This window comes from Halichoerus grypus, chromosome 2, assembly GCF_964656455.1.
Source record: "Halichoerus grypus chromosome 2, mHalGry1.hap1.1, whole genome shotgun sequence".
Lineage (NCBI taxonomy): Eukaryota > Metazoa > Chordata > Mammalia > Carnivora > Phocidae > Halichoerus > Halichoerus grypus.
Window position 1 is genome coordinate 45,499,014 of NC_135713.1, and position 15,800 is coordinate 45,514,813.

Below are 15,800 nucleotides of genomic sequence, written 5' to 3' on the forward strand. Positions count from 1 at the left end.
TGGAGCTCAAAACCTAGTTAGTTGACATGTAAAACGAGCCATTATGATGCCGCAGGATGGCATCCATAAAGGAGGTAGAGGTGTTAGGGAAGCATAAAGATAGACTGGGTTACGTTGACTGGACTTGCCTCACCTTCAACCTCAATCATTCTGTACAGGGCAGCCCGGTCTGTGAAAAGCCCCAGGTGAAATCTTTCCTCAAGATCAGTACACACCTCCTCATTTAGCTCTGCTAATTCAAAAAGAAAATGAGGTTACTATTTTCTGTCCAATTTTCCAAATGTATGTCCAGAACATCCTTTTCAACAGTGAAAAGAAGAGTCTTGTGCTCTTATTTACCCTAACAGAGACCCCTGCTGGTTACAAGGGTAACAAAATATGAGAATACTTTGAGTTTGTTAAGCTTAGCCTTGGCAAAATCCAGTGAGACAATTTAGTTTGCAGTTTGCTCAAATAAAGATTTGGGGGGAAGAAAAAGGGAATATAAAGCCAGCCCCAAATTCAACATTTTATTTTATTTATTTATTTTTAAAAAAGATTTTATTTATTTGACAGAGACACAGCGAGAGAGGGAACATAAGCAGGGGGAGTGGGAGAGGGAGAGGGAGAGGGAGAAGCAGGCCTCCCACGGAGCAGGGAACCTGATGCGGGGCTTGGTCCCAGGACCCTGGGATCATGACCTGAGCTGAAGGCAGATGCTTAACGACTGAGCCACCCAGGCGCCCCTCAACATGTATTTTAAATGCAGTGAAAAACAAAACAAAAAAACTAACAAGAAATGTCCTTAACATTCACTAGGATCTGTCACAGAGGGATTCAATATTCATTCTGTTTTTAAAAAAGTCACGTGAGCAATTTTCCAGGAAGGTTAATAATGTAAAACTATATGATTAGGTGTATAAGTTATAGGAAGTCATCAAAAAGTCCCCGAAAGAGAGCTATGTATATAAGAAGAGCATAAAATATTTATGGAGAGAAACAAGAAACTGGCAATAGTGTGGCCTTGAGGGGAAATGGAAGGAATAGGTATCAGGGTGGGAATATAAAAAAGATTTACATTCTTTTTGAATCTTTGAGTATCATTTATCATATGTATCCCGTTTTAACATGTAAAATTCAAAATTAAAAAAATATATAGTTGCTCAAATATCAAAATAATAGAAACTGAATAAGGACTTTGCAAAAGTAAAATAAAAAACCTTCTAAAAAACTTCCACCAAAATTCTAAAAAAGGAACTGCCATATTATGGGTATATTTCCAATAAGCAAGTTTTTTTTTTTCTACATGAAGATACTGTTTCCCAGGGAAACGACAGTTGAAGGAGTTGATTCATGCTAAGCTATTTAAGCCATCACACCAATTCTGGCACATAGATGGCTGGTAACAACTCAATTTATAACAATAAATCAGAGCACTGCATCTCAAAGTCACTGGGCAGTGCTGACAGTGAATCAGAATGGGGAGCTTGGCTTTGGGGTTGGCGGGGGCGGGGGGGGGTGAGGAGGGAAGCCTGGAAGAGAATGTAGAAATACAAATAATTTTAGACATTTGTTTGTGCATTCATTCAACACATATACTAGTGTGCTAGTTCCCAGAAGACTATGGATGGGCCAAGGAAGTCTGTTTTTGTACCTTTGGAGTGTTTTGCAGTTGCTAATACCAAACAGTCCTGATGAAGCTCCTCCTTGGACCTGTGGTCCAGGCTGGTAGTCAGTGGAAGCATGGAACGAGCTTTTCGCTTCTTGGTTAAGGATTCTGAAATGTAATAAAAATACAGACCGTCTGAAGAAAAGCTGATCAGAATCACAAAACTGGATGGCCATTGTGTGACTGTAACCTACTGAAAGGATACTGTTGGGCATCAGAAAAGTTCCTACTTACCAACAGCTGCAAAATGACCCTTCGTCATTAAAACATTAAAAAAATGTTTAAATTGTTTAAGTGTTAAAACTGTTTAAAAGCATGACCCAAACCTGAAACAATCAAAACAACAAACAAATATTTAAAACCTAAAAAACAAACAAAAACCCCAACAAAAAACCAACAACAATGAAAACCACAGTTTGTGGAGTTTTCGGTTGCATGTAATATTTGAGGATGCTTTCACAAAATATTTTAATCATTAGACACCAACCTGGCTTCTCTTTAGGTGGCTCCTTCTTCAGTAAAGTGACTTTGTTGTTAACAGTGACCTTTGACTTTTCAAAGCCTAACGAAACCGGAGTGCAGGTAACTGGTTCTCTAGAAGCTACATCATGGGGGATAAAGAAAAAAAGTTTGGAGAACAACAATGCAGAATCTAGTTCTTTTTAATAATTAAGAACTATACCAGGCTTAATAGTATGATTTTATGTATTCCATAATAGGAGATAAAATACTTTGGAAAAGAAGCATGGGTAGTCTTCCTTTTCTCACCTCACAAACCATCTGTATTCCAGGAACTCTAATTGGTCTAAGGAGAAGTTGTTTGTAGCCCTACAATTTTATACCACAGGCCCAGGAGTTCTGAAACTGCTCAGATGGCAAAAGACTTCTTACATACTTAGATGACAAAGCACTAATTACATGTTTAATTACAATAGAGAATATTAAGGGTATGTGATATGAAGTCACAATCCTGAGTACACACAACCATGAACTTTTAAAAAAAAAGCCCAGCTGTTGATCTATAGGGGTAAAGGACATTTTGTGCAACCATTTTGTGATAAAGAGATATTTTGATAAGCCTAAAAAAAAATAAATCATTAAACTTTTAACTCTTAATTTTCCTAAACTATGTGTCCAACAGCCATCCCTTGGTATGGAAAGGGTCTGGACGTGTTTATACCACAGATTTTGGCCATTTTAATTCCTGTAGTCTTATCCTGCCCAAGTTGGTAAGAAGTGTTCTCTAAAGACCTTCACTGTTTCCATCCCAGGCTTCCACCAGATCCCCTTTAACACTTCCAAGAGGTTTAGAGGCTTAAAACAACCTTTTAAGAAACGAATGCAGTTTCTGACAGCACCAAAGATACAACCTAAGTTAAAGGGATGGGATAATAAGTAGGTCAGAGGCAGAGAAGTTTCGAACTGAGTAAGGACCTGGCTTAGTTTGACCAGCCTACTAACTCCTAGAGTCTGGGAAACACAGGATTTGGCCACATACCCACTGAGACAATGCCACTGGGGAACTCTGGCTCCCGGGCTTCCTCCTCACCCTCCTGGTCCGACACGCCATTCTCAACAGGTCCCGAGCTCTCCCTGATGCTCTCGTCTTCATTTCCATCATATCCTTCCTGCTTTACAGGAGCTCTCGAGGTGGGCTTTTTCTTCTTTTTGGGCTTTGGCTTAGGTTGAGAGAGCCTTTTTTTCTCTAATTCAATACTTTTCTTACCTAGAGGAATCATAGTTAAGACAAGGACAGACTAATATATATATTCTCCCATCCAAGTACCAACCAGGCCTGACCCTGCTTAGCTTCTGAGATCATATGAGATCGGGTGTGTTCAGGGTGGGATGGCCGTAGACTAAAATATATGTCCTTGGTTAAAAGCACTCTAGGAGATAATCTCCAAACATCATTCTTTTTGATAGCATTCTCACCATTTCCCTTCTTTCCCAATGAATTTTTAGAGTTGTATTATCAACATGTTAACCAAACCCTTGTAGGATTTCATTAAATCATGAATATGATGCCCAATTATCCTTGAATACTTATAGTATGTATTCTACACAGAGGGACATTTTCCTACATTACTACAGCACAGCCATTAAAATCAGGAAATTAACATTAATACATTACTACTGTCTACTCTACATACTTTATTCAAGTTCTGCCAAATGTACCGAGAATGTCTTTTATAGCAAAAGGAAACAATCCAGGATTACATGATGGACTTGTTTGTTATGTCTCTCTGGTTTCCTTCAGCCTGAGACAAGCTTGTTTTCCTTTAACTTTCAGGACTTGAAACTTGTAAAGATTACAGGACAGTTACTTTGTTGATTTTCCCCACTGCCTGATGTTGTCATGAATAAATTTGGTTTTGCATTTTGGACTGGCATACATAGGAGTGATGCTGTCAATACAACATTCGAGGTAGCACAAAATTTCTATTTGTGTCATTATTTGGTTGTTTCCTTTGATCACTTGAGTAAGGGGGTGTCTTGCAGGTTTCTCCCTGAAAAATTGTTTTTCCTTTGTAATTACTAAACTAAGTATTTGTGTCCACTAGTTTTAGTATCCATTGATGTTTCTTGACCACAAACTGTTACTGTGATGATTGCTGAATGGTAATTTTCTGATTCCATCATTCATTCTACATTTATTAGTTGGCTTTCTATTATGAACAAGAGCTTTTGTCTCTCCCCATTTATTTAGACCTTCACTTTTTTTTCAATATGGATTCATGGATTCCTATTTTGTTTTAATCCGTTACTACTTATTTACTTTCTAAGTTTTTTTTTTTTAAGATTTTATTTGTTTCTCTGAAAGAGAGAGAGCACATGAGCAGGAGGGAGGGGCAGAGGGAGAAGCAGGCTTCCCCCTGAGCAGGGAGCCTGAAGACACAGGGCTCGATCCCAGGACCATGGGATCAGGACCTGAGTGGAAGGCAGATGCTCAACCAACTGAGCCACCCAGGCGCCCCTACTTTCTAAGTTTTAAGGCATTTATTCTTTGCTGTTTTAAAATCATCTTTATTGAGGTATAGTTTAACATAATATACCCACTTTTTAATACTCTGATGATTATACATGATGTATAATCATGTAACTCACCACCACAAATAAAATATAAAATATTTCCATTATCTCAAAACATCCCTCCTGCCTCTTTGCAGCAAGATGCACTTCCTGAGTCCCAGGCAGTCACTCATGTGCTGTCACTATAGTTTTGCCTGTTTTAGAATTTCATGTTATATATACTTGTATTCCCTACTGTACATTAGAATTATACAGCACATATAGTCTTTTGTGCCCAGCATCTTCTGCTCAGTGTAACATTTCTGGGGATTCATCCATTTTGTTGTGATTATCGGTAGTTACTTTCTTTTTATTGCTGAGTAGAATTCCACTGTAGGGATATACCACAGTTTATTTACCAGCTGAGGAACTTGTGGGTTGTTTTCAGTTTGTGGTGATTACAGATAAAGCTGCTATGAGCATTCTTTTACAAATTTTTTATGTAGATATATCTTTTCATTTATTTGGATCATTTTTACTTGTATATTATTCTGTCTAGTTTTTTTTAAAAGATTTTATTTACTTATTAGAGAGAGAGAGAGGGAGAGAGAGAGAGGGAGAGAACAAGCAGGGGGAGCAACAGAGAGAGAAGCAGGCTCCTTGTTGAGCAGGGAGCCCAATGTGGGGCTTGATCCCAGGACCCCGGGATCATGACCTGGGCCAAAGGTAGACGCTTAACCAACTAAGCCACCCAGGCGCCCCGTCTAGTTTTCTAGCTGTTTATGGCAGGTGGGCAAGTTGGCAACTTAATCTTTGACTGCCAGAAATGGAATTCTCCTGTTCATTATTTTCAAGTTCAGACTGTCCCAGATTTGGTTAGTGGGAGCCCCTCTGAGCTGGCTTCTTTGTCCTCTTGATATATCTCAGTTCTTTGAGCACTTCCTTCCTTTGTGGCACCAGATGATGTTCCAGGCCCATCTCATATTTTTCCTGTCCCAACATGGAATTCGCCATTTGTCTAAGAAGCCCTGGTTGGTTTCTTTGAACAGAAAATGATATATAGAAACCAAGATCTGGGTGTTAGGTGTACTCGTTACTATTTGTATGCTGTCCTCATGGCTGCCTTCCTTCATCAGGAAGGCAGCCCATGCCATACTGTCACTGCCACCCTACATGAATGTCCTCTTTTCTTGACCTTGATCAACTCAATTGGAAGGGAGTAAGGGAATTAGGGAAGCATTTATGGGCTCCTGGTTCTGACTGACCTTGAGGAGGCCGGGAATGTTCTTGCATGGAAGTGAGCCATTTGTACACACAGAAGTCATCTGCCCCTGAGTAGATGCAGTCTGGATCCAGTGGGGACCATGCCACACAAAGAAGTCGACCTCGATGTCCTCGGAAATTGCAAAGAGGCTCTTCTCGGAGAGTATCCCACACCTAAAACCAAAAGTCACATGATAGCATAGATAATTTCTGGTTAATCTATTGCTTTGGGGGAATATAAGTTTAAAAAGATTAAAAAAAAAATCTGTGTACTCTTATTTCCCTTTATGATTTATTATTTTCTCTTAGGAGTTCAAATTTTAGAAATGTTATTTCCTGTAGGAGGCTTATGTACTCTGGGATGTAGAGACTTTCTTATGGGGATGATTCTGAGTGAGCTTCTAATGGTACCCTATGGATTTCACTGTACTAAACCAGGATTCTATGCTTTTTGGGCTGGGGATTCTGACATCATGAAGCGAATTTTAATTCAGAGCCTACACCTGCATGTGTAGTGCATGCGTATGATTCTAATTTCTCACAGGTGATTTTTTTTGTCCCCATCTCTGTGAAATTATCAATTTCCTTACTGTTTCTTGAATTACTCCTGTCTCCATTTCACAGAGGGCAGCCTTCCCGGTTCCTAGCTTTGTGCAGATAGCTCAATTACAAGTCAGCACTGAGATGGACATCCATCAGAGGTTAGCTCTCCAGTTCCTCATGTCTGTTCTGGTTCTCGTATCTGAAAGTCCTACCTCATAGCTCTGGCTTGGCATCTCATCTTTATTTTTTCCAACTTGAAGATTTTCGACTCACCAATTTATTATTAAAAACTGTTCATGATTTATAGCCATTGTTTCTGTTTAAAACAGGAGCAAGTACTTCTCACATCAATTTAGTCCATCATATGACAGTAAGAATGAAATGTTAAAAAACATTAGAATTTAGCTAGTTCCTATCAATACCTTCCCTTTCATCTAAGTCAAACAAAAATAAAAACAAAAACAAAACCTAAAAACCCAATCTTAGCCTGCCAGAGGCCCAGATATGTGGGATGAATTAAAATGCCTTCTAGAGCTCAGAATACCCCTTTCTATAGAAGATAATGGCCAGGGAAAGAATGTACACAGCTGGGGGGAAAAGAGGAAAGAGTTCCAGTTAGAATACATAGTGAAGAACCTACAGAATCAAGGACACAATAGTACCTGAGCTGTACCATCGTAGGAAGCAGATACCAGCCTTCCATCATGATGTGGGCTCCATGCCACACTGGTAATCTTGGCTGTGTGCCCTGACAGGGTCCGGTAGGGCTCTGTAATGGTCACTGGAGATTCAGGATTGCTCTCTAAGAGACAAGGGGAAGATGTCATTTCTACCAACAGCAACAACATAAAGACACAGTGGAGTTAAAATGTAGAGTCAAGATTTTGCTATATGCTTTCTAGACGACTTTCAGCAGGCAATATTTATTTATTGGTTAAGACTATGGGCATGTACGCAGTGCCTGACACATGGGTTTACTGCAAGAAGTGTTAGCTGTCATTCTGTCTTTCTAAAAGCCACCAAATGAAAACAGTATCTTTTGCATGTGATATCAAGAAGGATGTTATCACTTTTATGGTAGCTAAAGATATATAATCTGAACTTAATCATGAGAAAATACCAGACCAACCCAGACTGAGGGGACATCTACCGCCCATAACAGGGTAGTATTCTTCAAAGATTTAAAAAACAAACAAACAAACAAAAGGCTTAGAGACTATTCCAGATATGAAGGACATTACTGGATCAACTGACAAAGCTAGAATATGGATGGTAGATTAAACTATTGTATATATATTGTTAAATTAACTGAAGTTCATAATGGAATTGTGGATTGTAAGGGAATATCCTTCTTACAAGATACACAAATATTAAGGGACATGGGGGCATGATGCATGCAACACAAATGGTTTGGAAAAAATATGTACACAGGCAGGCGCGCACGCGCGTGCACGCACACACACACACACACACACACACAGAAACAACTGAATATGACAAAAGGCTAACAGAAATGAACGTGTGAAAGGGTGTATGAGAGTTCTCTGTATTATTCTTGCATCTTTCCTCTGAGTCTGAAATAAAGTAATATATATTTTTAAATTTTTTTTTTTTAAGGTTTTATTTATTTATTTGACAGAGAGAGACAGCGAGAGAGGGAACACAAGCAGGGGGAGTGGGAGAGGGAGAAGCAGGCTTCCCGCGGAGCAGGGAGCCCGGTGCGACCTGAGCCAAAGGCAGATGCTTAACACCTGAGCCACCCAGGCGCCCCTGAAATAAAGCAGTATTGATTCTGGCCATTTTTTGGTCTTTTTCTGTTATTCAGTAGATATGAAATAAAAAAACAAACTGAGCTGTTAGTGTTAAAGTAGATAAAGATCTGCATTGCTCTGGAGAATTAAGTTAATGCCCTCTGCCGAGTGGATGCTTAATTTGGAATCCCACTAGTAATAAGGACCAGGATAAGCTTTCTAACATATCATGCTCATTAGTTGCACACTGTCTACTACTTATTGTTAGGAAAATCTGTCTCTAGTTTAATAGTTTTTCCATATGCTTTTAATGTGAAGGAACCACTGCTAGAATAAATTTTTTTTGTTGTTACAGATAAGGATTCTTAGAAAACTATGGGAAATTCTAGAGAAAATCAATTTTTTTTGTTGTTACAGATAAGGATTCTTAGAAAACTATGGGAAATTCTAGAGAAAATAAAAAATTCACTATGGCTGACAGCCCATACTTGGCAGTACTCTCTAAACAGTGTAGTGTTAGATTATAATTTTTTCATATTAGGAAAAAAGTAATCTCACTTCTTTCATATTTAAAAAAGGGGCTCGTTTAACCACCTATGCGGGGCTCCATCTTACCACCCCAAGTTCTGGCCTGAGCTGAAACCAAGAGTCTGATGCGTAACCTACTGAGCCACCCAGGCACCCGTCTTATTTTAATTAAGAAGAATATGTTACTTTTGAAAGCAGAAACAACCAGTGAGAATAACATTTTAATGCCAAGAAGCAAGTAAAAAGGTATACAACTTGGAATGCGAAGCAGCTGAACAGTTATCACCCCAGTGTGTAAGAAACCAAAGTTACCTATGACAGTCTTTAGGTTGTGCACATAAATGACCGCATTGTTGGACCCAGAGGCCATCAGATAGCTCAGCTCCGGCTGACTGCCATGCTCATGATGCCAGCTAATGGTATTCACAAGCTTGTGATGCTGCTGGATGGTGCATATCAGTTTCAGGCTGGGAACCTGAAATATTTCTATTGATCTGGAATAACAAATACACGAGAAGATAGATGATCAAATTACAATCTAACGCAAACAGGAATCTCCCTCATTCCATCATTCAACTAAAGGTGAAATGGAATAGGATAACCCTATCTATCACTGCAAAGGTCACTCTCTTACAGAGAACCAGATACAAAAGGCTGTTCTTTCAACAAGTATATTTAGCTTTAAAAAAATCCCAACAATCTCTGTAAAGTTGTGTTTATCAGGCTCTTGTGATAAATGGTGCTATGGAAAAGCTAAAAGAAGAATTCATGAACCAATGGCTAAATTAGAACTATGCTGCTATGATCAACATCAGAAAATGCACAGTGAGGTCTAAAAAGCATTTCTGCCCAGGCTTATTTTAAAAAAATGAAGAAAGATTTAGGCAATTCAGTGCAGTAAGTAGTGCAGGAGATGAGCATTTTGTGAAGCATAAAACAGCCCAAACACTGAATAGGCAAACATTCCTTTAGACTGTAAATACCTAGCTTATTTTGCATTCTCAAAGATGCAGGGAGCTCCTGGATCATTCAAGGATATCAAGGACAGATCAGAATATCATATTCAACAGGCTGCCCCAACTAACATTATAGATGGCATTAATCAGCTTTTGATCAAATGTATGTGCAATTACAAAGTTTTCTGGTTTTGTTTTGTTTTTTAAAGAAACAAACACATACCCATCTTCGTTGCCAAGAGCCATGATTTTGCCATCTGCTTTCCAGCTGATCTCTGTGTGTACAGGCAATTTGTACTAGAAAGCAAAACAAACCAATCTTGACTAAAAGCATTGTTCTTCTCTCTGCATATCTTACAAATCAACGATGACAGCATGAGAAAAAAAATCCCTAGAGTTTAAAATGTTCTAATTATGCAACTTGTAAATAACCTACATAGTTAGAGTTACTACAAGAGTTACTAAAAGCAAGCAGTCTAATTGTAATTTCCTTAATTGGGACAAAAGAGAGAGGCCAGTAAATACTAAATGTTTACAATGCCTACCCTTGTGAAATGAACTTCATTAAAATGATTTTGATCCCACAACAGAGAATGTAACATGTCCACTGGCTTGATAACATGGGGGTCATGTCTCCTTAACAAAAGCTTTATATACACTACCCTGGTTCTCTTCCTGTCTATTTCTGTTTCTTTTCCTTCTGTTTTTTTTTTTTTCTCCCAACTGTTGGTGTTTCCCCAAGGCTGTCCCTCTTGTCTTCTTATCTCTTTAGACCATCTCATATATGCCTACAGCTTCTTCAGCTACCATTCATCTGAAAGAATTCCAAATTTTTTTTTTTTTAAGAGAGAATGAGTGAGTGCTCAAGCAGTTGGGGAAGGGCAAAGGGGAGGGAAAGAGAGAATCCCAAGCAGGCTCCACACCCAGCACGGAGCCTGACGCAGAGCTCAATCTCATCACCCCGAGATCACGACCTGAGCCAAAATCAAGAGTTGGATGCTTAACCGATGGAGCCACCCAGGTGCCCCAGGAATTCCAAATTTCTAACTCCAGCCCAAACTCCTTGTATGAAGTTTTTTTTTTTTTAAGTTTTTATTTTTAAGTAATCTCTACACCCAACATGGGGCTCAAACCCACAACCCTGAGATCAAGAGTTGCATGCTCTGGGGTGCCTGGGTGGCTCAGATGGTTAAGCGTCTGCCTTCAGCTCAGGTCATGATCCTGGAGTCCTGGGATCGAACCCCTGCTCAGTAGGGAGTCTGCTTCTTCCTCTCCCTCTGCCCCTCCCCACTTGTGTTCTCTCTCTCTCTCGTTCACTCTCTCAAATAAAAAATAAAATCTTAAAAAAAAAAAAAAGTAGTATGCTCCATTGACTGAGTCAGCCAGGTGCCCCTCCTTGTATGAAGTTCTGATCCATATATTCAACTACCACAAAACTAAAAGCTCCTTAGGAATAGAAATTTTGTCTCTTTTATTCATTGTTGAATGTTAATGTTGAGATAATATTTAATGAAAGAATACAGTTGATAAAAATAATTCAATTTATGATTAAATGTTATTTTTGCTAGTCATTAAAAAATAATGAGCACCAATAAAATGCTCATTTGCAAGAATAAGGAATTCTCAACATTATGGTTTCACTTCAAAAGACAGTTCTGGCACAGATTGATAAAATGGTAAGGCAAAAGTGATTAAATGTGGGTATCTGGGTCAAGGATATAAGGGAACTAGGTATATTATTTTTGTGTAAATTGTGTAATTATTTCACTAAAAAATTAAAAATGAAATGGTTATTCTGTCTTGAGCAAAATACTTTGCAGCCATACTTGGCCACCGTATTACTTTTTATCAAAGTCTCACTCTGGAGGAAGTGGCTGGCCTGAAAAGGATGCTTTATATCCAAGATCTGAAAATTTATCATAAATCACTATGATAATTGAGACAAAACTTGTGTGTGTATGTATGTGTGTGTTTGGTTAAGTTCCTTGCTTTACTCAGAGATAAAGATTTCTACATTATGTGTTATGAATCACAAGTTCATTGAGGCTTTTAGGAACATCTAAGGAATCTGATTAGCATAATGGATATCTCTAATAATGGCATTTATGATGAAAGATGGGAAACCAAGAAGATATAGAGATTCAGAGAAGACTTTAGACCACAAGAACCCACTTTGATTGAATTGGTGTCCCTGATGAGTTTGTTGATATCAAAGGCCTCGCCACCAAGCTTCCAGGGGTTATGCTGTAAGACAATCCCTTCCCCTCCACAGCTGTATAAAGTGAGGGAAGGTCTGTCTCCTTCTCCTCCTATAAGATAAGAAAAGAAAGTTTATCAGTTTTGCATTTCATCAGCTTAACTATTTGTTGCTATACTATGGGTTATTTTAAAAGAATTTTATTAATACATTGGGATAAAGTTACTGTTCTTTGCATATGAACACAGTTGTTGGGAGAAGTAAGAAGATATACTAATTCTACAGTAATATTTATAATGCAGCATATTTGCTTTAAACATTCTTCTGCCATTCAAATAATATGGGTGCCAAAGCTGGGATCAAAAAACATGTTCGCAATGTTTATGAGACTTTACCTTTTCTTTCAGAAATGAGCACTCCACTCTGTGGGCATTTAAATATACGGAGCTGCAGGACTTCCTATGACTAACTATAAGGAGCTGTCCTCAAAGCAATGATTTGTTTAGTATTACAGCAATCCTCTTTTTGACTTTTAAGAAGCAAACAGTGGTTCTTGTGGGTTTCTGTAAGGACAAGTTTTATTTTCACCACTGCTAGAACTATGCCTGGCACAAATCAAGGATCCAAGGATTCATTCAAGTAGTTGAATGAATGAAGGAATGACCTACAACTGCAATGCTGCTTGAGTTCTGATGATTTACATTATTTTCTCTATGTACTGCGATTACTTGGATATCACTTTAGGGATAATAAAGATAAGGCTGAGGAGCAAGAAGAGGTAAAGGGTCAGAGTACAGTGATGACAAAAAGAGATCATTTGAGGAATTCTAAGTTTGCTTTAACTGTAGGTGAAAACAGATGATCCTTACTCCATTAATATAGTCAAATACCATTGTAATTCTGATAAAAAGTGATAGCAGATTTTAGTGACAGCACATTAGGCTGGGCACCAGAGGCCAGCATGAGGGAACTATATGCACAATGAAAAAATTCAGCTCGAAGAGACCAAATAATGCTTTAGAGTTTGGGGGTTCTTATTACGGGTGAATGTTTCTAACTTACCACCTGCTATGACTGCCCTCATGGATCCCTGGGGGGATCACAGCAGTCTGTATAAGCAGTCACTGTACTAGAATATTTATGACTTTCTAGCTTGAATATCTTCCAATTAAACTGAAAGAAAGAGAATGCTCTCATGTTTGCTAGAAATGGCTCAGGTACTTACCGAGTGAAATGGGGGGTAGTGGTGGCCCCCAGGCTAAAGTGTATACAGTCTTCTTATGATATGTGCTAGAAATCTGTGGAGGTCTGGGGGGAAAGGGGATGACAAAAATTTAAACAGAAGGCACAGTGGGAAACAGACCCATCTTTTTCTAAAAGGTTCCTATCTATGTTGCTGATATATGAGCAAAACAATTTAACAGTATCCTTCTCCAAATAGCTGATTGTGGAGAAGCCAACACTTAAATAAAGTACCATGTAATGATATCTGCCACCAAAATGATTAAGTCCCAAATGTACTTTACCCAGAAAAAAATGTTATCCCTCTCCCCCCCGTCTGGCCAGTTTGGGATTTTTCCTCTCTCCCCTCCCAGTTGCCTACTTCACTTAAATGTCATATATTCTAATGTTACTGTAGTTACAAGCAGTGTAAAGGTTATCACAACTAGAGAAAAACAGAACAAGATAGAAAATGCAAACTGTTCAGCCCAGAACTAAGGTTACTGCAGAGCATCTATTATCATCATACAGATGGACCCACCTCACTTTCAAGTAAAAGACCAGAAGTCATTTCAGGTTTACCCTGTCATTAACATCACATTCTTAAACTAAGACAAGATTTTAGAGAAGTTGGAAGTTTTTGACTGAAGAAATCTTGCTCTTGAGGGTTATGTGGAAGGCTGGGGTGGTCAATGACATGTGCGATGTCAGTAAAGGGCAGTTTGGCTGTTACCTTTATCATAAACCGTGTTCTCTGTATGATGTGAGAATTCCTAGAGTCCAGAACTCACGACCAAACTAGGTGTTGACTTATTTACTTCCATGTTTCTGGCACATGCATCATTATCATTCTGGACAATAAAACCCAATTTCTTTGGGCTCAAAGAAATAGGATAAGTAGTTCTGGCTGAATACTGCCCAACAGCATGTCTACGGCAGCACCCTTCCTCCTACTACACACGGTTCGTTTGGATATTCAGCTTATAATAACCAGAAGATATTAATTTAATAGAATTAGTCAACAATTTTGTGATGACACAGAGCTATTCAAATTGAAATATGGTTTTATTTTCTTCAGTGCCTCTTTGAAATAGTGTATTATTTTTTTGAGAATTAAAAAATGGAGTTAACTAACTGCGGAACAAAAAATGCAGGTAACTAACTGCATATAGGTTTTACATATGTACTTAAAAATTGCATATAAAAAAGATTAACTCTGCAGTGTAGTAAGTAATTCTTACTTAGAAATGAATGATCTAGAATAGGGGTTGGCAAACTTATCCTGGAAAGGGCCAGCCAGTACATATTCAGGCTTTCTGAGCCACGAGGCCTCTGTCACATCTCTCGCTCTGCTCTAGCACTATGAAGCAGCTTCTGATAAGGTGGAAACAAGGGAGCGCCGCTGGGTTCCAATAAAGCCTTATCTGTGGATACCGTAATCTGAATTTTATTTAATTTTCATGCATTGAAATGGTCTTTTGGGTTTTTTTTCCCCAGTAATTTAAAAAGGTAGAACCATTCTTTAGTAATGAGCCATGGCTCTCCAATCCCTGGTCTAGAACAGTGCTGTTCAATAAGCACTGGGCCTCGTGCACTCGAAATGTGGCTCATGAGAAACAAGGAACTTAACTTCTAATCCAATTTAATTATTTTAACTATAAATAGCCACATGGGGCTACCAAAGTGAACAGCGCAGGCCTGGAATCTAATCAAGCAGCTAGGATAGCTGTGGGTTCAGTAGATTCATAAAGCGAGCCATACGTCCGAGCCACATATGCAACTTAAAGCTTTCTTGGAGCCACATTCAAATTCAAAGAAGCAAAAGAAATAAGTGAAATCAATTTTCATAGTATATTTTATTTAGCTCAATATACAAAAGTATTATCTTTTAAAATATCAAAATAAAATAATTATTGAGCTATTTTACATTTTTGAGGTGGGGGGAGACTGTCTTTGGAGTGTATTTACGCTTACAGCACATCCCAGTAGAGAGCTGTGGCTAAAGACTACTGGAATGGGCAATGAAGCTCTAGATACAACTTCCAGCTTGTCGGGAATATGGGGAATACTGAAATGAGTTAGAAATTGCCACAAAGAAATCACCAGGTAAGTCCAAAACGTAGAATATTCTCACCAAAAACTTATCTGGAATCTTCAAACTGAAAAGGCAATGTTATGGATAGAAGTGGGGGTGTTCTTCTAGATAAGAGAGACTAAAGAGACATAACAAAATGCAATGTGTTGAACCCTATTTGAAATGAATTTGAAAAAAAATTGCTAAGAAAAACATTTTTGGCTCAACTGAAGAAATCTGTATATGGACTGGATATTAGATCTTATTATGGAATTACTGTTAATTTTAGGTGTGCAAAGATAAGCAAGTATGGCGAAATGTTAACAACTGGTGAGTCTAGATGGAAGGCACAGAGCCGTTCTTTGTACTAGGCTTTCAATGTTCATGGATGCCTGAAAACTTCTGTAAGAAAAGATGAAGGAAAACAAAAGCAAATGGTTTATTTTAGTGGTAACCACAGGTCAGATAGGCTGAACCACTATCACCTGAAAAAATTTTTTAAAAATAAAATTTCAAGTTGTAAGCCTCAGTCTCACAGCCAGGATCTTAAAGATGTTTCCCAGGCCAATTATGATGTATGTCCAGGTTTAGGAATCAAAATTAACTC

The 15,800-nt window shown here is 38.4% G+C and overlaps 2 protein-coding genes across 9 annotated transcripts in view; one reads left to right on the forward strand and one right to left on the reverse strand.

Annotated features, from left to right (window-relative positions):
• Positions 1 to 15,800, forward strand: part of CNOT8 (CCR4-NOT transcription complex subunit 8) — a 65,329-nt gene that overhangs the window by 43,208 nt on the left and 6,321 nt on the right. The window lies entirely within an intron of this gene.
• Positions 1 to 15,800, reverse strand: part of GEMIN5 (gem nuclear organelle associated protein 5) — a 40,640-nt gene that overhangs the window by 14,396 nt on the left and 10,444 nt on the right. For 5 of the 8 annotated variants that reach the window (XR_013445593.1, XM_078066778.1, XM_078066776.1 and 2 more), the window contains 10 exons: positions 13,124 to 13,206; positions 11,874 to 12,010; positions 9,925 to 9,998; positions 9,058 to 9,239; positions 7,129 to 7,268; positions 5,926 to 6,097; positions 3,147 to 3,374; positions 2,136 to 2,249; positions 1,634 to 1,756; positions 134 to 232 (listed from right to left, as the gene is read on the reverse strand). Coding sequence is in view for 7 of the 8 variants with exons in the window: in XM_078066778.1 (XP_077922904.1) it covers positions 134 to 232; positions 1,634 to 1,756; positions 2,136 to 2,249; positions 3,147 to 3,374; positions 5,926 to 6,097; positions 7,129 to 7,268; positions 9,058 to 9,239; positions 9,925 to 9,998; positions 11,874 to 12,010; positions 13,124 to 13,206 (1,352 nt within the window). In the remaining variant the exon portion in view is untranslated. The remainder of the gene's footprint in view (positions 1 to 133; positions 233 to 1,633; positions 1,757 to 2,135; positions 2,250 to 3,146; positions 3,375 to 5,925; positions 6,098 to 7,128; positions 7,269 to 9,057; positions 9,240 to 9,924; positions 9,999 to 11,873; positions 12,011 to 13,123; positions 13,207 to 15,800) is intronic. The other 3 variants (XM_036114229.2, XM_036114227.2, XM_078066777.1) reach the window with 2 other exon arrangements.